Here is a 23095-nt window from a genome sequence, read left to right on the forward strand (position 1 = left end):
ACCGGTTTTGTGGGTGTGACTTGTGGGTGTGGCATGGCTTTGTGGGCGTGGTTTTGTGGGCATGGCAGGGGAAGGATACTGTAAAATCTCCATTCCCACCCCACTCCAGGAGAAGATTACTGGAAAATTCCCATTTCCTCCCAATCAGATGGGACTTGGGAGGCAGAGAATAGATGGCAGGGCCAGTCAGAATTTTTACTACCGGTTCTCCGAACTACTCAAAATTTTCGGTACCGGTTCTACAGAACTGGTCAGAACCTGCTGAAACCCACCTCTGGTATGTACATTGCAGTAGGGAAAAAATAGTGTTATGTCTGAAATGGGACTCCTGGTGCTGCTAGCAAACTAATAATTGAAATTAGTATTTGAAGTTGGCCTTTGAATTCAAGCTCCTTTGAAGAGCAAGAAGCCAAGATCTAGATTTGGTTATATCTCTTACCTTCTTTATCTTGCTTAGTTCTTGGTTGTTGTTTTTTTATCTTTGCATGCCTCTTACCACGGCACACACATGGTCTGGTTTATAAAAGTATGCTCATGGTTTCCCACCCACCTCCCCTTCTGTATTCTTCTGATGCCTCCTTTGTCTCATGTCCAACTGAAGCAGCTTAAAGTCATCCTTTGCTATCCCACTTCAGCTGTAGTATTTTTCCCTCTTTCCCTGGCACCTTCTTTTTTTTTTTTTTTGCTGGCTCAGGGACTACTGGTTAGCACTTTAATTCAGCCATCTGGAAGAGCTTATTTTTAATTTTTCTCTGTTTGCTATTCTTAAAAAGTTATGTTGAAGATCTTGTAATATGTTGGATGCTTTGCTTTTTCAAACAAATGGATTTAGACTTGGAAGTTGATGATTAAAAACCAAAGTTAATAAATGAAATATATTCAAATCAGGTTGAGAAACATCATGAATGAGCCAAACTGCACCTTCATGATTGAGTTTCTCTATGAGCAGAAGACTGGGAATGAAAGCTCCATTGAAAAGTGAAGTTTTCTCCTGCATGTAAAATATGATAATATGCCTCTTCTGGTGTAAAAGCAAGAGAGAAAGAATTCTTGTTATGTAAAAAAGCATTCCCTTTTCATATATATAGGAAGCAAAAAAAAATTGCATCAACCAGATAAAAGATTAAAATTAAGACAGGTATTTAGAAAAAAGAAGACACTTTGTCTAGCCCTGCACAGGATGGATAAAAAGGACTTGTAGGGCATAGTAAGGCCAGGAACAAATTTTTTACCCCTGATTTAGTTTATCATGAATGGAATGACACATGGTCAGGTTTTGAAATAGTCTGCCAATTTCAACCCATTTGTAAGAAATGCCACCAATTTGGCCAAGTGAAAATGAAGACCAAAAATAAATAAAAGTTAGGCAATTTTGATACAAACTAAATATAACTGCAGTTTTAGTTTTTTTTTGGTGGACTTGGCACTCAGTATTGGTCAACATTGCTAATGTCAAAATGATGGCTTCATGTTTACAGTTGTGGAACAGTTTTCATTTTCATTCCAGTTGTGAAACTTTCTGAGAACTTCTCCACCTCTTTTTTGGATGAGATGTGAGTTTGTTTTGAAAGATACCCGGGTTTCTTTTTATTCATGGCACTTCTTGTGGGATAATTATTGGTGCTTGTTTTCTAAAACAGGTTACGTCTTTGACGTTTTGAGAGTTCCTCCAGATTTCTCTTCTTTGTTTCAAGTTACTTCTCTCCTTCCTGCCATGTGTCATTTTGGATGACAAAATGTGTGAAGTTCTGGTAATCATAGATATTCTGTAACCACAAAGGGTTTGTTCTCCAACGCGCAGCTTGGAGAATCCAAAGCTTTGGGTTGTTCAGTAGTTGGATAGCCTACACTGAGTGTGTTCCTTTAAGAGATTTATCTTCAGACACGCCCACTTGCTCAACAGAGTCCCAGTTTAGTTCACTCAGTTGAGCCTGTGACACTGTCTGAATTTTTCTCTATATTTCTCTACTAAACTGTTCCTGAAGCTTTGGATTCTCTTCATAATTTTTCTGCATTTTTGTTGGATTAAATTTCTCTCTTCGATTGGTTGGCCAGGGGTGAGTTTTTGCCTGCCACCTCAGGCAGGCTGTCTGGGACTTTTTACCTTCTCCGGGACCCTGGCCACTTATCTGAATCCCCGTTCCACTTTATAGCCGCTGGCGTGTGGGTAGGTTTCCTGGCCTGGCCGGTAACACCGCCCCCGCCCCTTGGACTTGATCTTGGACATTAGCGGCTTGGGATAGTTGCCCTGCTCCCAGCGGCACTTTCTCATTTAAATTTGATCTGGTGGCTGGCGCTGGGATCGCTTCTGAACGATCGCGCGCCTGGGAAGCACAGGGACAACGCCGCAACTTCCCCTTGCCGATACTTCAATCAGCAGCTTCAATTTTAAATCGCAAGCGGCTTTTCTCAGCTCCAGTCGTCCCACGCAGCCCTGGAAGTTCTTCTCAGGCTTCAGCTGCTCTTCTCTATCGTTGGCTTCCCTCCTCGTCCTCTCGCTTGCTGGGCAGCGGCGCTAGGAGCATTTGACATTTTCGCGCCCTTTTTCGCCCACCTCAGCGCTCAGAGCCGCCATTTGTGACAGCTCACGCCAAGTTGCCTGTCCCTCCGGCGAGCCTTCTCTAACCCTCCCTACAGCTGGGCACCTCGCTTCCACCATCAGGGGAGGCGATAAGCAAAGGACTCCCTGCCAGAAAAAAATCATTTATTCTTCTGCAGCCCTCCCCTGAAGCCATTCCCTCCACGCTGGTGCAAGGAAGTCAACGGCTGTTTTATTCTGCCCAGCAACTGCCTTGCGCATGCGCAGTTGGCTGCTGGAAGCCAAAGCCTCCTGCTGGCAATTTCTTGGGCTTATGACATTGCCTCTGTGTTATAACTGTTGGAGTTCTTAGTTCTCCCATTGTTCTTTGGACTTACCTGCTGTGCTTCCTTTGGTTCTTCTACTGTAATCATCTGTTTTTACATTTAAAAAAAAGAGAAGAAAAGATCCTGATTAATTCACATTCAGTTATAAATATTAATTAAAAAAAAAAAAAAAAAAAAACTTATCTACATAACCATAAAAATATAAGATACTTACTTGAAATTCATCTTCATCATCTATAAAAAAAAAAAAAAAAAAAAAAAAAAATTAATAATAATAATATAATAATAATAATAATTAAAAAAAAAAAAAAAAAAAAAAACAAAAAACAACGAACGGGAAAGAGACAGAACAGGAAGCGAAGGTTCCGACATGGCGGAACGTGCTCTCTCCTCGGATCTGGAGGACAACAACAGCTCTCCCGAGCGCCTCCACGAACAGGCCAAGCAGCGTAAAAGGTCCCGGAAACGCGCTGCGCATCCGTCTTCGTCGGCTGCTCCATGTTCTAAAAAGACAAAACACTCATCAGCTGCTGACAAGGACGCCTCCAGGAGACACAAGGCCCTGGAGCGCCAGTTCGAGAAAGCGCGCAGCCAGTCAAGGCAAGCGGCACTCACTCACTTACCGACGCCACTCTCGCCCGTTGTCGAAGCTACGGTCCAGCCCGTCCATCAGGCTCCTCAACAACATTTGCAACCGTTGTATCAATCGCCAAACATGGAAGTTTTCCCTGAGGCTTTTTCGACACACTGCTTGGAACCGGTGGACCTCTCGTGTAGTGCCATTCCTCCTCGGCGGTCTCAGCCGGAGGCAACCTTTACTCCCACGGCGGCAGGCTTGCGCGCCACGGAAGCAGCTCCTCCACCTTCTCAGTATGATATTCAGCAGATCATCTCTGACACGGTTACCAGGACACTGGCAGCAACTTCTCAACAAGCTGCACCATATGGAGCCTGGCCTCAGCCACGTTTTCCTCCTCCTCCTCTGGCCCGGGACTCTCAACAGGTCCCTGCCCAGTATCAGACTATGACGCATGGGTCCGAGCTCTATCTGGACCATGGTCACCGCGAGGAGTCTTCTTCGGAGGAGGGAGAGTGCGACCCGTCGGATATGGACTTATCTGATGATGCAGATATGCCACCCGAAAAGCCAGCCTTCTCTGGGCTCTTTCGGCCCTCGCTGTTCAAATCGCTCCTGCGCAAGGCCAAGTTGGCCACAAATATGGCTGACCCAGTCTCTCAAGTTGATCAACCCGGTACCTCTCAACAACATGAGGCCTTGTTTACGGCGCCTAAGGCGCAAGCGGACTTTATTCCATGTCCACAGCTTTTTTCTGAGGTGGTCCAACGATCCTGGACCACGCCCTCCTCCTTGCCCGCTCCTTCGGGGCTAGACAAAAAGCTTTATTGTTCGGCGCCTAGTCTCCAAGATCTCCTTCAGTTGCCGACTGTAGACGCGCCAGTGGCCAATCTGACGGCTTCCTCTGTAATTTCCAACGACGTCGCCGACGGTTTGCGCTCAGAGGACCGAAAAGCTGAGTTTAACTTCCGACGTACTCACAACGCGGCCGCCTGGGCGGTTAGGGCAGCCACCTCAGCTTCCTTCTTCAGTCGTGCCTGCTTAATCTGGCTCCGCCAACTTCACGAGCGCCTTCCCCCGGCGGATTCACGCCTCCGCCAAGACGTCAACAAACTGGTGGCGGCTACTGAATATACGGCGGACGCTTCGCTCAATGCCGCGAAGTTCGCTTCGCGCGCCCTGGTGTCGTCCGTCACATCTCGCCGTCTATTATGGCTTAAAAATTGGAGAGCTGATGCCAAGTCTAGGTGGCGCCTCGCCTCAACTCCATATAAGGGTTCCCGTCTTTTTGGAGAGGCCTTAGACCCCATCCTTGTCGAGGATAAGGATAAACGGAAGGTGATGCCATCCTCGTATAAGAGGGCAGATCGTAGACCATCGTCCTACTTCACCAGGCAGCCCTTTCGGAACGACTCCGGCCCTTCGGGGTCCTTCTCCTCAAGGCCCTATTCTCAAGGATTCGACCGTTCCCTCGATAGATCCTCCTTCAGAGACCGTGGTCGAAAGGCCTCAGCACCCAAACGGCCATTTCGAGGTACGGGATCCCGTACCTTTCGAAGAGGGAAGTGACTACATCCATCTTCCCATTGGCGGCCGTCTGACTCATTTTCTTCCCCAGTGGGAGATCTCGACGTCGGACGCCTGGGTGCTCCAGACAATCCGTCTTGGCCTTACCCTGGAGTTCCGCTCCAGACCTCCCTCACACTTTGTCCAATGCCCTATTTCTCCCAACCTGGGCAAGCGCCAACTAATGGAGGCAGAAATCCATCACCTGCTTCAAATCCAAGCCATCGAACCGGTTCCCCACCATCATCGCGGGACCGGCTTCTATTCAATTTTCTTCCTGGTCCCCAAATCATCCGGGGGTCACAGAGGCATCCTAGATCTCAAGAGGCTGAACGAATTTATAGTATATCATCAGTTCAAAATGGAGTCCCTCCGATCAATTCTGGCTTCCATTCGACCATCGGACTGGATGACCTCTATCGATTTGAAAGAAGCTTACCTCCACGTACCCATACGACTGTCCCATCGTCGTTTCCTACGCTTTGCCTACAACAACAGGCATTACCAATACAGAGCAATGCCCTTCGGCCTCTCCTCCGCCCCAAGGACCTTTACAAAGCTCCTGGCAGCAGTGGCGGCCCATCTACGTCAACATCCGGTCCGGCTCCACTGCTACTTGGACGATATCCTAGTGCTCTCCCCTTCTCCGGCCCGGGCATCCCGAGACCTAGAAGCGGTGTGTCGCTGCCTTCGTCATCATGGCTTCTCCCTCAACATCCCGAAGAGCCAATTGCAGCCCACTACTTGCATTCTCCATCTTGGGACATTAATAGATTCTGTAAGGGGCCAGGTGTTCCTGTCAACGGACCGGTGTTCCAGTCTCCAGTCATTAACATCCCAGATCCTCTCCTCTCGGAAGGTGCCCTTGCTGCTCCTGTCCCGCCTGCTCGGCAAAATGATTTCCTGCCTGTCTGTCGTCCCTTGGGCGAGATTCCATTCACGCCAGCTCCAGTGGTTCCTCCTCCCCTTTCAGAGAACCAGGAGAAGCAACTCTCCCACGCAAGTTTCCCTCCCGCCAGAGGTCTCAAGGTCTCTCCTCTGGTGGTCCTCCCAGAGCCTACATCAGGGCAGCTACTTCCAGAATCTACAGCGCCTGGTAGTGACAACGGACGCCAGCCTGACGGGATGGGGAGGTCATCTTTTATCCCACGTTGCCCAGGGAACGTGGTCAGCAGAGGAGAGCCTCAACGGGATCAATTGGTTGGAACTCCGTGCGATCCGCCTCTCCCTCCAACGGTTCCAGCAGATTGTGTCGGGGCACCATGTCCTGATACGCACGGACAATGTAACAGCAAAGGCGCACGTGAACCGCCAGGGGGGGACTCGCTCGGGTCCATTGATGGAGGAAACGACCCTACTGCTGATCTGGGCGGAGACGCACGTCCTGTCCCTTGTGGCGGAGCACATCGCCGGGACCACGAACATCACAGCGGACTGGCTCAGCAGGCAACACTTGGACCACGCCGAGTGGCGACTTCACCCAGATCTGTTCGCCGAGATCGTCCGCAGATTCGGCACGCCTCTAATCGATCTATTTGCCAGCCGCGACAATACTCACCTCCCCAGGTTCTTCACCCGGTACCAGTGCCCTCAGGCGGAGGGAGTCGACGCCCTCGCCTCTCCCTGGCCCAGGGGTCTCCTCTATGCCTTTCCCCCTCTACCGCTCCTTCCTCGTCTGATCCGCAGGATAATAGCAGACAGGGCAGACGTCGTTCTGGTCGCACCCCACTGGCCTCGGAGGTCCTGGTTTGCGGATCTGGTGGACCTGTCAGTGGCACGGCCGTGGAGGATTCCAGGGGACAGGATCGTTCTCAGCCAGGGGGTCATTCTGCACCCAGACCCGCAGTGGTTGCAGTTGACCGCCTGGCGCTTGAACGGATCTTGCTAAGGCGAGCCAACGTGCCTAGCAATGCGATCCCCACGATTCAGGCGTCAAGACGGCCGTCAACATGCCGCATTTATAACGCAACCTGGAACTCCTTCTGCTCCTGGTGTGCTAAATTCCACCTGGATCCAACGTCTGCTTCTGTCCCCGAAGTGCTGGGATTCCTTCAGCGGGGCATGGACAAGCACCTTGCGCCTAACACTCTTCGTCGCCAAGTTGCTGCACTTAGTACGGTCCTTTCGACTTCTGCAAAGCTTCCTCTCTCCCAGGACCCGACGATTCGTGACTTTCTGCGAGGGGCATCCAACCTGCGCCCTCCTGTTATACATCGATACCCGACCTGGGATTTGACTCTGGTCCTTCAGGCCCTCATGCACCCTCCATTTGAACCTCTCGCCTCCATCAGCCTCCGCTTTCTGACTCTTAAGGTGGCGTTTCTGGTCGCGATTACTTCGGCTCGCCGTGTATCCGAACTAGCTGCACTGTCTGTGAGAAGCGACCTTTGTGTCTTCCACGCAAATCGCGTGGTACTAAGACTAGACCCCTCATTCCTGCCTAAAGTAAATTCCACATTCCATCGAGCCCAGGAATTGATCCTTCCGGACTTCTGCCCCGATCCTCGACATCCTCGGGAAGCGGACTGGCACCTGCTAGATGTCCGACGGGCTCTGCGCCGGTATATTAAGCGGACTGAGCATTTCCGGAAATCTGAATCGCTCTTCATTTCCTTTCTGCCCGCTTCCATGGGCCGGAAGGTTTCTTCCACGACAATTGGGAGATGGATTAAATCCTGCATCTCTAGGGCTTATTCGGCTCGGAACAAACCGGTTCCGCAGAGAATTCTTCCACACTCCACCAGGAGCGCCGCCACTACGGCCGCCTGGGCCACTAATGCCTCCATTTCCGACATATGCAGGGCGGCTACCTGGTCATCCTTGAACCCCTTCATCAGGCACTACAAGGTGGATACCTTTGCCTCGGCGGAGGCATCCTTCGGCCGCCGGGTGCTCCAAGCTGTATGCAACTCTTCAGACGACGTACAGCAGCCGGGTTCCCTCCCTGTCTGAACTTGCTTGGGTAAATCCCGAAGCTTTGGATTCTCCAAGCTGCGCGTTGGAGAACGGACGTTGCTTACCTGAACGTCCCTTCTCGACGCGCAGCTGGAGAATCCAACCCACCCAACTTGGCTGCTGGACATTCCTTCCTTACGCTCTACTGCTCCTTACTTCGTGAACAAAACTGGGACTCTGTTGAGCAAGTGGGCGTGTCTGAAGATAAATCTCTTAAAGGAACACACTCAGTGTAGGCTATCCAACTACTGAACAACCCAAAGCTTTGGATTCTCCAGCTGCGCGTCGAGAAGGGACGTTCAGGTAAGCAACGTCCGATTTCAGCTATTTGCTGTTTCGAGCTACCTTTTTTCCTCATGTTTTTAAAGTACAAAATTTAGGAAATACGTTAGCAACATTACATTCTTGTTCCTACTAACTAGACACCAAAGTATGTGTTGTTTATATCATTTGTAAACATTCCACATACTATAATCATCACTGCTCTAAGAGAGAAAAGTAATTCAGGATTCTATTACAGAACTTCTGAAGCTTTTTGTCTTTTTCTCTCTCACACACACAGACATGTATATAAGTATTAACATCATTAAATGTTGCTTCCTAGGTAAATCCTCTAAACGAAGTCTGCACTACCAGATTTACTTTGAATTAATTAAAATATGGTGCATTATTCTTTCTAAGTGCAAAAATACAATTTTCCAGAAACTTTTGCGGGATATAAGCCAAGTTGCATTTGCACTGTAAGGTACAGCAAGTATGAAACAATGAAGGGATATCATTCTTTAGCATGCAGAGTTCAGGAAGTACGCATAAAAATCCTGTTATCACATGTGGGTAGGAAGGGAGTTGCAAATGTACCTTCCACCCTTTGGCTTACGTAACTGTAGCATAAATCATTTAGGATATAATTGCTTATTTTAATTACACAGGCTCTCTTTGAATCTGTGCATCATTGAGGGACTAAATATTTTCTTCTAATCTTCTAATTTCCCTGTTGAAAGAATGTTTCTTCCAATGAGAAAAATGGAGAAAATGAAATTGCAATTTAAAAGCATCCTGGTTATTGTACAAAGAATACATCAAATTATTAAAGTAACATATTGCATTGATACTTGATTTGTGATGCCTAAAAGGGAAGTATTTTTTTCAAGCTGAAGCATATGAATTGCAAAGCATCATACATTTTTAGTCTTTTTTATATAGATATATTGAGGTTAAATATTATAGCAAACTGTTAATTATTTACATGAATTCTCTTAAACCATCACAATAAAATCATTTTAAAGTCAATGTGCAAAGAATGAAAATAAAGTCTAAGGTGTTTCGATCTCTTGACTCTTATGCATAAATAATGCATCTTTGCTCCTTGATGCTATTTGCAAGAAAAATGTAATAAAAGAGTTTAATTTTAAAGTTTCCTCTTTTGCAGTTTCATCTGTATTCTTTCTGGAATCTTTTAGGCCTCACAGGCAGATGGCATCAAGATAAATAATTGTAGAAAAATAAAATATGTAAATTGCAAAGGAAAATAATAGCAAATCCAAAACACCTGAGGACACACTTAAATTACCTTGTGTTGACTGCAAATTGTCCCACTGATTGCTCTTTAGGATTATTGTAGTAAAATCTTTTAACAGTCCCCCTAAATACTAGGTTTGTATCACTTCTAAATACAGGTAGTTTTCAATTTACAATTGTAATTGCACCTGTAATTTCCTTCGTAAGTCATGATGGTTGTAACTTGAGGCACCTACCTGACCAGATCCAATGTTATGACATGTTTTGTGGTGGTCATTAACAGATTGCAGGGATCATTAAATGAACGAAGTAGTGGACATTATACGCACCCAGTGGTTATTAGAGGAATCAATGTATTCCTAAGGTGGGTTTTTTTTGCCAGAAACTGACTGAAAAAGCTGAAAACTGGCAAAATGTGACCATGGAATGCTGCAACCGGCATGAGGTGAAATGGTTGCCAAGCGCCTGAAATGCAGTCATGTGACCGCGAGGGGAAAGGTATGCAGCCATTGGAACTCTAGAACCAGATGATAGATTGCTTTTGGGGGGTACGTTGTAACTTTGAACACTTGCTAAGCTACTGGTCATAAGTTGGGGGCTGCCTGTAATGAATTTGATTTTAGATGTACATTATTGTCTTTCTAAAGCTACACAGTATATGGAGACAACCTGGCTTAAGGGAACAGAAAAATTGATATGTGCAAGCAATTTAACTGTCCCATCCTTAACTTTCAAAACCTTGCTCTTCCTCTGGAAAATCCTCTGAAATTTCCCTGGTTTTGATTTGAAATAATTTCGTATAATAATACCAGGATCATAGTTATTCTGCAATTTGGATCACTCAATAAACCAAATAAACATACATAATTTATAATATATTATCTACCTGTGTTTCCCCGAAAATAAGACCCTGTCTTATAATTTTTTGAACCCTGAAATAAGCGCTTGGCCTTATTTTTAGGGAGGTCTTATTATTTTGGGGTGCGTGGAGCAAGATGGGGTTACTCTTGCCATCTTACCTGATTTCCAGCTCTGTCTCCCTAACCCAGGGGTCAGCAACCTGTGACTCTGGAGCAGCATGTGCAGGGTGGATTTGATTTAAATCGAGTTGATTTAAATCACAATTTAAATCATGATTTAAATCACTAGTAAAAAGGCTTGATTTAAATCAACTCGATTTAAATCATAATTTTTAAAGAGCAACTGTCATCTCTGCTACTCCTTTGACCCACTGTTGACTCACCGATAGTCCCAGTGTTGCAGAATATACAGCCTCATGCTGCATAACTAAGCTCCATTTCATGCTGAATAAACTAAATTATTTATGTATCTTAAATAGAAAACTATCTTACGATAGATTTTTACCCCAAAAGTTTTTTATTAAAATAAATTCGATAAAAATAAAAAAAATCCGATTTAAATAAAAAAAATCCGATTTAAATCAAAGAAATCTGATTTTTTTGATTTTTTTAAAAAAATCATTGATTTTTATCCACCCTGTGCATGTGGCTCTTTCACCCCCCTGCTGAGGCTCCCTGTCACTCAAAATATGCATTACAACCTCCAATGTGCAACATCCAACCCTGGTAGGTCAACCATGGATAAATCCAAGAAAAGAAAAGTTTCAGAAGAAAACAGAACATTTAATTCAACTACATATGCTAGTTTTGTGGCCACTCAAGAAATAGTCAGGCACGGGAAGGGTTTTATAGCTTCAAATGGCTCTTTGAGTGTTTAAGGTTGCAGACCCCTGCCCTAACCCTAACCAGAGGAAATGGTGTGACCTGCTGTGCATGCGTTTAAATATTTTTGGGGAGGGCTTATTTTCAGGGGAGGCTTATTTTAGCGCATGCGCTCAAAAGCCCGATTGGGCTTATTATCAGGGGATGTCTTATTTTTGGGAAAACAGGGTATATGTAATGAAGGAACTATTAAAGGTGAAAATGCTTTAAAGCAATTTGATACATTTTAAGCATATTTCCCAATGGCAGAAATATACTTCTCACCATCAGGGAACTATGTTTATTTTTATTCTTTCCTTTCCAAACTAAAATTCTGTTCCAAACATAGATTAGAATTCCAGCTGTATCAAATTACTATTTTTAAATCAGAAATCAGATGGGCTTAATAAAATGCACAAACTTAATTAGGATAGAGTGTTGGGGAAATGAAATATATTTTAAATCATTTTGTTTTTTATTGTTGGGTCTTCAAGATTAAATAACATTTATTTCTACTTATAATTTAGATATTCTTTTAAATAGAAATTTATCTTTTTGTGGAAACACAAAATGTAGATAAATAACCAGAAATTCTGAAATTCTGAGAACTATTTGTACCTAAAATTAAAATTGTAAGTGGATGAAATTAAAATTAGAGAAATTATGACAAATCATCATAATAATTCAAAATTCAAATTGCCTAGAAGGAACGTCATCTGATAATCCATCAAGTATCCTTGTTTGTCTTCCTAAGACCATAAATCATCTTTAGTTGTGGATAGTGCTGCATTTCCCCTACACATACAGAGACAGTATACAACTAGGGTTAGGGTTAGGGTAGGGAAGAGGCTGCAGCTGTGGCCAGGAGGGCCTTTGCACAGCTTCCTGTTGGTTACCAGTTGTTCTCTTTCCTGGACTACAAGGTTCTGTCCAAATAATTCATGCTTTAGTCACATTCTGAATGGACGGCAGTGCACTCTACATCTGACTGCCTTTAAAGAACATCTACGGTAGAAGATATAGCTCATTTAGAATGGTGTGGTCAGCTATGTGTACTCCTCAATCAGCACATATTACTGCTCTGCAAGCTGCAAGTTTGAGTCTGGGTTCAATTCATGATCCTGGCTGTAATTTTAAACCCTTCATGGCTTGGAACTGTGTATTTGAGGGACTGCCTCTTGCTGATTATGTCTATCTGTCCCATTAGAGACAGAAGAGGTATGCTCTGTGTTCCATTTGTCAAGGGCTGCTACCTAGTGAGGCTGAGGAAAAATGTGGTCCTCACCCTTTGGAATATGATTCCCCCAGAGATCACATTGACCTCTTCCCTCTTAGCCTTACATAAGGTCTTAAAGACTTGGTTATGTCACTAGGCCAGGGGTCAGGAAGTGGGGCTGTGCATGTCCATCAGTTACATTAATTTATGATTGTTTTACTCCTGGTTGCTGTTTTCACATGTATTGCTTTTTCTTTTCTTGTTTTTTATGTTTCTATATTTTCTTTCAACACTGTTATCATGAATTAGAAACCCTGGCCATATAAATTAAAATACATAAATCCAAATTTTGTAGAAATATTTGTCTACCTACCACGTATCCTGATTCCCCCCCCCCAAAAAAAGGGAGGGAAATGCAGGATTATTGTTTTCTCCAATAATATGAGATATAGTACTTAAGAATGAAACAAACATGTTTTCCAGGTCTTAATTCACAGTAAAATAGACATTCAAGGAGAGCAAGAGGAATGGTCTACAGCAGCAGGCTTCTCCCTGAATCTGTTTTTATTAGAATATATATAAAGAGTCGGTGTATAGTTTACTATTATTATATTTGCTTTTTACTTTCACATAAACTTGGTAGTCATATTTTACTTAAGGAAATAGCAACAACAATGTATATATTCATCTATAAGCCTGTCCTTGGATAAGCCAACTCTTGAATTTTTAATCAAAATATCATGAAAAATGCACCATCTGCGAGTAATCCAATCCTTGAAATTTTTGTATTTTTACTTTTCACAATTGGTTTATCTGTGGGTGGTGCATTTTTCATGATATTTTGAATAAAAATTTGAGGGTCTGCTTACCTGCAGAAGGGCTTATATGGATATACCTGTACTTTAAAAATATATTATCATATATACTTGCATGTAAGCCCATCTACGGCTAAAACAAACCCAATTTTTCGGGCATACTTTGGCACCTTAAATTATAATCTTATCCAGGAATCTATGCTATTGTTAAATTCTATGGCCATTTGGATAGATAATAAGTTTCAAACTATAATTATTTTTAAAAAACATTTCTGGATCATTGCAGACTTGTTGAAATATTTCCTTGGATAGTGTTATTAGAAATCAGTTCTTTTGGAATATTTTTCTATCTTGTGATAGAGTGCACAGTTGTGAGTGTCCAGCAACTGTCCTGCAGTTCTAAGAGGACTTGAAACATAGAAGAATTATTCTAGAGAAAATTGGAGACAGTGGAAGAGGAAAAGGAAGAAGGAGAAAGGGAGAGAAAAAGAGAAAGAAAAAGAAAAAGAGGAAAAATTAAAAGACAGCTTTACTAAAGTTTATGGTCAAAATATAGAATATTTTTGTGATACTATTTTTACTCTCATTGAATTATGGAACATCATTTGGATTTGCCTCTTATATTCTTATACTTGTACATATTGTGTGTTATACTTGGTGCTGCCCTTGAAGATTTCTCTCAAACTTCATTAGTTTGGGAGAAACACATTTCACTGTCCCTTAAATCAATAGCCAATAAGATGTTTTTCATTTCAGAGAAGTAGTGCTTACCTTTCAAAAATCTAAATGACTTTATATTTAGTAATCCAAAGGATGAACTTTTTTGACTGAATCCCATCCAAACTTTGTATTAATAATTTAAAGGGGGAAAAAAAAATCTCCTTTCTATTTAGAGTTGGTACGTAAGATTATCCAACACTGGATGAATTCCAGCTTTGTATGTAGAAAGTCCCAATTTAAATCCCCATCCTCTCCAAGAAGGCTAGAAACATCCTCCTCATGACAATCTGGTGTGCAATCAGTGCCAACAATAAAGGCCAGGAAGGAAAATCTTCTTACATTATAGCTTTTTATATTACCATATCAGTGCTTACTTTGAAAGATATTAATAATTAAAGCAAGTTTAATGTTTTATGAATTGAACAGTAGCTCTTAAACCTTGTAATATATTGAAGTATTCTTCTGAAGGAAGAGTATACTGGTAGTCCTTGACTTATGACTATTTGTTTAGTGAATGTTCAAATTTATGACGGCACTAAAGAAAAAGATCTATGACCCATGGCCAAAGTTATGGACATTGCAGTGTCTCTCTGGTCACAGGATCAAAGTTTTGGGCACCTGGCGGCCTGCCCACTTTTATGACTGCAGAAGCGCTGAACAGCCCCCACCTGCCCATCTCCCACCCACCCACCTGTGCACTTTTGGTCCCCTGCTGCCCAGTGCTCTGCCACCCCAGCTGACCTTCACTGTATACTTGCTTCTACTGCTGACAAGATGAAGAAGCAAGAATACCGGCTGGGGCTGACTTTGCACTGTGAAAAAAAAATAAATAAAGGAAAAAGACCCAGAACTGTTCCAAAGAGTGAATGAATGAGGCTGGGACTGGCTTTATGCTGTGAAAAAGGAGGGGGAAAGCCACAGGGGCTTGTGCTGCAAGGTGGTGAGGGAGATTAGGACTGATCTGGGGCAGCTTTCCAAGGCATGACGAGCTGCCCCATTTCTAGGGCTTACCTTGCAAGGCAGGATGCAGAGAAGCTATGTGATGTCTTGCTTTATGATTGCATCACTTAGTGACAGAAATTCAAGTCCCAGTTGTGGTTGTAAATCAAGGACTACTTGTAAAGCAACTCTTCATGAGATTTAGATCTGAATTAAAAAGAGTTTGGAAGGAACATTTGTTAAGTTTTATACAAATCAAAAATTATATTCTGTTTTTCAGGATTAGATTTTTGTACTGCATGCCATTTATGCTCTCATCTCCTATTGATCATGTAGACTGAGATCCCAAGTATATTCCCTTCCCTATGTGGTATGATTGTTTCCCTTACCCAAAATGGTGAAGAATTTATTCTTTTCTATGTTTGACAATAACATCCTTTTAACATTCTTTCTGAGAACCAAATACAGAACTATTCTATGCTATACATATTTTAAAATCAATGTCTATATTTATTTTTTTCCTTAGGAATGCATGCATGGATCCAAAAACCACCCACATGCTTTTTTTTTCATGCTTAGAATATATGCACTTTCATAGCCTCTCCCACAGAACAGAATGAAAGAAAAAGAAAAACCACACTTTTCTGAACACTTGAAACTGCTTTCTGTCCCTCAGGAATTGCTCAAGGATTTCTCTTTTTAAAAAAATACCAGGGGTTAAATGCTTCCGGTTCGGACCAGATCGCCTGGTCCAGTAGTGATGGCGGCGGGTGGTTCGGAGAACAGGTAGCAAAAATCCCTACACCCCCCCCCATGCCCAGCTGAGCCGCGCGATCATCAGAGGCTTTTTTTTTTCTTTTAAAAGCATTTTTTCTACCTCTTTGGCTGAAAAAATGCTTTTAAAAGAAAAAAAAGCCTCTGACGATCAGGCAACTCAGCTGGGATCGTCAGTGCCTTTTAAAAGCATTTTTTTAACAACCTCTTTGGCCGAAGAGGTTGTAGAAAAAATGCTTTTAAAAGGGGGGGGAGAAAGTTGGCCACACCCACCCAGTCACATTATCCACCACCACCAAGCCACGCCCACAGAACTGGTAGTAACAAATTTTACATTTCCCCACTGAAAAATATGTATTTAAAATGACATCCAGCCTAACTAACAATAAAACCGTTGAGCTGATCTCTCAAATTAAAGTTATGATATAAAAAGAATATAGAAATATAGTAAGTTCTATATTATAGGAGACCATGATGAAGATCACCTTTTTTCCTAGAAGAATAGAGGTTTTATGCAGGAAATCCTTGCAATCTTGTTTTTAAAAATGTGATGATGGACTTTACTGTTCAGGGGCAGGAACTAAAATAAATTGGCATTGCAGCCAGAAGATAGAAACATTTTTTGTTCATATTCTCCACCTAAATAAAATAAATTACTTATTTTGAAAATAATATGCAATTCTATTCCTGAGTAAATCAAATAGTAAATTAAATGTACTCTAAACAAAGCTAATGTTTCATAGCATGTGAATAATAACTTCATAGTTATTCATAAAATATTTTGTATTGTTGGTGAAATAACATGCAGAATCAGCCTTAAAAATAATAATGTATATTAAATTACATTTGATAGCCCTTTATGTATTTTCCTCTATCTTCTAGTATCTGATAGTAAAAATTAAAATCACACAATGAAATTAATAGAAAGTTTCCTACTTCATTTTAACTTAAAGATAAGACTTAATGATATATGTTTAAAAAGGACTATTATTCAGAAATATTGTGGAATGAAAAGTTATATATTTTGAACCAGATAATCTTGGTTATCAAGCAGACGGAAGCATTGACAAATAATTATATCATAAAAGTCTAAATACTATCTATTAAAATGATTCAGCTGTTGCATATCTATGTTTTGAAAACTTGCATCTTGTATTTTAAAGGAAATTATATGTATATAGAGGCAGAGGTTTATTCATTCGGAATAAGGATGGTTCAGATGTCCACATCTTGCTCAATTTGATCTTGGTAGCCTTTTAAATTCTTGCCTCTGACATGTAATATATATTTCCATGACTGCCCAATTATGATAAAGGATTGGCTATTGTTTCCTCTGTTCCCATGGATTTTTTGGGGAGGGGAGGTAGATATCTACTCAGATGATTAAGGAAGGATGCAGGAAGGGTATGGTTACTGAGTGATTACTAAGTGCTTCAGGAAATATGGAAGTTCAGGATTCAGAGAGCAATATGAGAAGTAAGACTTTCTTCTGGAATCATAGCTAATGGAAATAGATCATGAGTTCATATCTTAGATTTTTTAAAATTTGTTATACTGTAGTTTGTATATGAAATTAGACAGTAACAACAACAACAACAACAAAGAATTTTGGCCTAACCAGGAAACTTCCAATGTTTAATTTTGGAGTTAAAATTTGCACAACTCAACTCAACTTTCATTTGATTTTTATTATTTTTTCATGTGCATATATGCTGTGAAGAAACACAAGAAACCATATCAGTATAATAATCAAGCATCTTATAAATGTGTTTTGCTAGTTGGGGCATATAATCATAAAGAAAGAAATAACTAAACACATATCTCAAGTATGCTATTACTGCCTTTTTCAATGTGGATGGTATTTGGCATAATGCAAAATATATATGTATATATGTATGTATATATATGTATATATGTATGTGTGTGTGTGTGTGTGTGTGTGTGTGTGTGTGTGTATTTGCTCATATTTGTGTGTGTATATTTTGCTCATTCCATGTTTTATCAGCATCAACCATCTATATTTATTTTATGAACTCTCCTTATAGATCACTTTTATTACTTTATTTTAAGAGTAATGATCAATTTCCTGAATTTATAGGTTGCAATAAAATCCATCCGTAAAGACAAAATTAAGGATGAACAAGATATGGTACACATCAGACGGGAGATTGAGATTATGTCATCTCTCAGCCATCCTCATATCATCACCATATATGAAGGTTAGTGACATCATTTATACCATTTAAGTTTTCTTAAAAGCAGTTTAAATACCAGCAGATTTTTCTACAATAACTACTTTTCCAATGTATCTCCTTGGATGACATGGTTAAGGTATGTTCATGAATGAAGCATCACAGATATTTGATATAGAGGCACTTGTTAAAATATTTGTACCATTAGAGATTAGTTTCTCAAGGAACTTCAGGCCAAGAAACTACAACAAAATCTAGATGTCACTATGCATACTGTATATTCAAGTAGCAGTTTCCTTCCTCATTCAAGCTTCAAAAATGAATTCATCTCCAGTGTATCAAAACCATGTAACAATAGTGTCACTACCACAGAAATTGTATAGAATCCAAACTTCCAGCCATTGTTTTTCTCAGGGGGTTCATTGATAGGTATAGTATTGTGACTTTGCTTCATGCTGAATGAACTTGGATGGTTCTCAGAACTGAGAATCTGTGGAGCAAAGAATTCTGCAGACATAGGAAAAATAAATGAAGGCCAGAGACGAGGAAAGATTTTATTTAAGATTCTTTTAATCTGAGTCCAGTTTGGATCAAACTTTCAGCTGTTATGACAATAGTATAAACATTATCATCCCAGAGTAGGTGGTTGGAGCAAACCCATATGGACCTTCTAAATTGATCTTGCTTTTGCAGACATCTATTTAGCAGATGAGACTTAGAAAGTAGTGTCTTACAATAGTATATACTATATTAATTGTCTCCAGATGCTTTGTTGAATTTTTTTTGTTTTCATATTTGTCTAGTAGTGTCCATTACTTTAGATAAAGCATTTATTAAAATGTGTTCTTTTGGCAAGCAATTTTTTCCTAAGCTGCCATCCATGTCATTTACACTTGTGCTATTATAAGGAGCTATAAACTAATATAAAACATAAAACAACCTTTAAGTCCAACCTAGTTGCTTCCAGTTTATTTAATTTAAACCAGTGTAACATGGGCAAAGATGCTGTAGGTGGTTGCTTCCTACATTTGTAACTGGCACATTTGTCTGATTAGACGACTTTGATGGGAATACCAAACTCTGATTCAATTTTTCACTTGCAAATTTTCAGTCATTTAATGATTTTTATTTTATTTTATTGACATGTGGTTGTGTCATTTAAATAAGCCATATATGCCATGGGGCCTACATTGGTAACGTGGCTTAAATATTTTGATGATCAGGCTGTAGTACAAATAAAGGAAGTCCATAAAGAGCTGGCTGTTTTTGGACTATAGTGGCTGGAGCCCCCTGTGTTGAATGTTAGATGAAAATGTTTGGAATATTTACGGTCTTGTTCTTTTTCTCTTTTTTCTGCTCTGATTTGAGTTTTTTGTTTCTTGTTCTGTATTATAAAGTTTAGGGTATTGTGAGCCATCCAAATTGTTTGGAGTTGAGTGTCACACAACTAAAACAAATAAATAGCTATTCATCTGATTCGTAGTTGCAAAGGCAGAAATTGATTGTAATTATAAGTGTACATCTTACTTTTATATTCACAGATATTAAAGCAATTAAGGATAGAGGCATGTTCATGATTCACTAATTTGAAGAGTAGTTTTGAGTTCTTGATTTATATGGGCTGTATGTCTAACTGATTTGTGAAGTAAGATGGTTAGAGAGTATTCCAGCCAAAATAGCATGCTGGATCCCCAAAGCTTAGTCTGCCAGGCTTCCCAGAGAAAAAGCTAACACAATCCTGGGTTGTATAAAGAGAGACATAGAATTAAGATCACATGAAGTATTAGTACCGCTCAGCGGTGAAATCTGACCGGTTCGGATCGGATCAGGTGAACCGCTAGGGACGATTGGATTGAGTTTGCCGAACCGATAGCAATCACCCCTGGTTGGCCCTTCCCATGCCCGCCTGGTTGCCCGGTCGCCTGTTCACTGCTCACCTCTTCCGGCTCGCTCGTCCCTTTTGGCTCGCTCACCACTTCCGGCCACTCTGGGCTTCTGGCTGCTAGGCCCACTCACCCCCAATATAAGTTCCCTTCACCACACGGCCCAGCTATCACCTTGCCAGTTGCCTCGCCTGCTCAGCTCACCAAAGGTAAGCAATGCATGCTGCCCGCTCACCCTTTGCCTTGGGTCGGGGGCCAGGGCCCAGGGAAGCGCCATTCCTCAGGCCCCCGGAGCCACCACCTGCTCACCACCCACCTCATCCGGGTTGGGGAATGCACCATTCCCTGGCTCTCTGGCCTTGCCCCAGAGCCGCCGCCCACTGCCTGCTCTCCCCTTGCTATGCGGCGCGTCCTTACCTTCCTCCCATGGCTGGCTGCCAGGGAAGGCAAGCCAGGGCTGAGCCGTTGCTGCTGGGCTCCCCACCAGCCCACATCTCACTCCCTTGTCTTGAGATTCCTGCAGCCATAGCCTCTTTATTTCTGTGCTCCTGGAGGTGCTTCTTGCGCTGAAAGATGCAGAGGCTGCAGGCTTCTTGCAAACAAAAGTTACCGCGGAGCTGTTCCTCTTCTTGAATGCGCAGCCACCATCGCCGCCCTGTTCCATGCGCTGGCCATGCATACGCACACTATTCATTCATCATTCATCAGTGGCAGGTTGGGTGTGCGCGGGCGTGGCCAGCCCATGGAACACGGCGGAGATGGCGGTGGCACCTTCAAGATGGGGAACGGCTCCGCGGTAACTTTCGCTTGCAAGAAGCGTGCAGCCACTGCATCTTCCGATGCAAGAAGTGCCTCCAGGCTCACCGAAAAAAAAGAGGCTGCGGCTGCAGGCATCTCGCGACAAGGGAAAAGGAAGAATAGAACTTTTTAAAAAATTCCTACTGGGTTCTGTGGGTGTGGCTTGGTGGGAGGGGTCAATGTGATTGAGTGGGTATGGCTGTGAGTGACGTCGAGTTGGCCATGCCCTCTCAGTCACAAGACACCTCCCCCACCAAGCCACGCCCACAGAACTGGTAGGGAAAAAATTAATTTCACCACTGGTACCACTTTATAAAACCGTAGTAAGACCACACCTGGAATACTGCAACCAATTTTGGTCACCATACTACAAAAAAGATGTTGAGACTTTGGAAAAAGTTCAGAGAAGAGCAACTAAGATGATCAAAGGCTTGGAGACTAAAATGTATGAAGAACAGCTGCAGGATTTGGGTTTGGCTAATCTGAAGAAAAGAAGAATTAGGGGTGACATGATAGCAGTATTCCAGTATTTGAGGGGCTGCCACAAAAGAGGGGGTCAAATTATTCTCCAAAGTACCAGAGGGCAGGACAAGAAACAAGGGTTGGAAACTAATCAAAGAGAGAAGCAACCTGAAACTAATGAGAAACTTCCTAACAGTGAGGTCAATTAACCAGTGGAACAGCTTGCCTTCAGAAATCATAGGGCGCTCCATCACTCAAGGTTTTTAAGAAGGGACTAGACAGTCACTTATCTGAAATGGTATAGGTTCTCCTGCTTGAGCAGGGGGCTGAACTAGAAGACCTCCAAGGTTCTGTTCTGTTCCAAAAGATCACATGCTGCATGGACTACAAGTTGTGGAAGCCATGGTTCATGGCCTTGCTCCTCTAGTACAGCATTTTCATTGCTGATTGCCAGTATAAGCAAATGCTGTTAATTATTGCAAAGACAAAATGGGATCTTTGAATGTAAAATAGAAGTATGGCATATCTTTTAGCCTGATTCCAAGCTGGGGAAGATTTTAACTTTCTTGTTCATCCAGAGTAGTACGAAGAGGAGAAAATTGGCATGTCTTGCAAATGCTTCCTTTTCTCACATTCTCATTGATCAACTATGGAAAAGAATTATAATTTTCAGTTAGGACCTCTTGCACAAAGATAGTTCATATTTCATTTTTGGCAGTGCAAGAACAGACAGCATTGCCTTGGGATTGCCCTTAATCCATAGGAAGACAACCTCCACCTGAGTTTTTGTCTATCTTTTAAGGTAGGCCAGGTCAGGAAATAGACATCACATGCACCATTGGAACTCTACTTTATTGTTATAGGTTATAATGCATAATTTTGAAGGCTTGGTAAAGATTCTGTCTTACTTTTTTTACTAAGTAGAATCAAGACAAGGCAACCTTGATCCCTCCCCCTTTATCCCTCGTCTCTATCCTGTTTCCCCTAAAATAAGACATCCACTGATAATAAGCCCAATCGGGCTTTTGAGCTCATGTGCTAAAATAAGCCTCCCCTGAAAATAAGTCCTCCCTGAAAATAAGCCCTCCTCAAAAATATTTAAATGCATGCACAGCTGGTCCCCACCATTTCCTTTGGTTAGGTTTAGGGAGACAGAGCTGGAAATCAGGTAAGATGGCAAGAGGAGCCCCATCTTGCTCCACGTGCCCCAAAATAATAAAACCTCCCCGAAAATAAGGCCAAGCCTTATTTCGGGGTTCAAAAAAATATAAGACAGGGTCTTATTTTCGGGGAAACACAGTATTTGGCTATGCTGATATGTAAGTTCTTTAAATTTCTCCTTAATCCAATAGGGAATAGGGAAAAGAAAGCAGGTATATTTTGGAGATTCCATAGAGATGTTTCTTGTTATCTTATTTCCACAGAAAATTTGGGAAGGAATTACCAGTATATTTTAATCTACTGTTAGAGCTTTAGTTGCTGACCTATTAATTGAATCAGTTAAAACTTATAGGATTAATGGAAGTCCAATTCCAATTGCTTGAATCACATACTGAAGTATTTTAAAGGATTTTTGTTTGTTTGAAGAATAACTGACTTTTTTTAATTACGTAAATTTTTTAACAGGCTTTAGAAGCAGAGAAAGGGAAGATTGCTGTGTCATCATGAGGAAAACAAATGGACCAAATATTCTCCCAAAATTCTGTTTAGTGCAAATCTGTATCTGGTTTAATACTATTCATTAAAATAATTACATTACATAATGGCCCTTTCTGAAGTAGAATCAGGCAAACTTGAAGCTGTATTTCTGAGGCTGTCTGTAGACTGAAAGATACCGTAAGTGAAAACAAAGAAACATTTGTAAGAAAGTCCATCAATTAACAATTCTAGTATACTGTAGCAAAATGCTGCTTACAAGATGAATGTGTCTTACAATAGCATTACATTTTGAAAATAATCTTCAATTCTCATGTTGGATTCTCTTCTTTAAAAAAGAAATCAATCAGAAAATCAAAATTTATAACAAGAAACATTGTCATATATACTATTGAATGGTTATTGTAAACTGCTTTCAGGTTTTCTATAAAGCGGTGC

General features: G+C 41.8%; 1 protein-coding gene across 1 annotated transcript in view; it reads left to right on the forward strand.

The window, feature by feature from the left end:
• NUAK1 (NUAK family kinase 1) overlaps nucleotides 1–23095 on the forward strand; it is a 62767-nt gene that overhangs the window by 14140 nt on the left and 25532 nt on the right. Inside the window, exon 2 of the mRNA XM_070947281.1 lies at nucleotides 17765–17885. Within this exon, the coding sequence (XP_070803382.1) occupies nucleotides 17765–17885 (121 nt within the window). The remainder of the gene's footprint in view (nucleotides 1–17764; nucleotides 17886–23095) is intronic.

Source organism: Pituophis catenifer, unplaced genomic scaffold (genome assembly GCF_029215685.1).
Source record: "Pituophis catenifer annectens isolate HBS135680 unplaced genomic scaffold, rPitCat1.0.hap2 SCAF_7, whole genome shotgun sequence".
NCBI lineage: Eukaryota > Metazoa > Chordata > Lepidosauria > Squamata > Colubridae > Pituophis > Pituophis catenifer.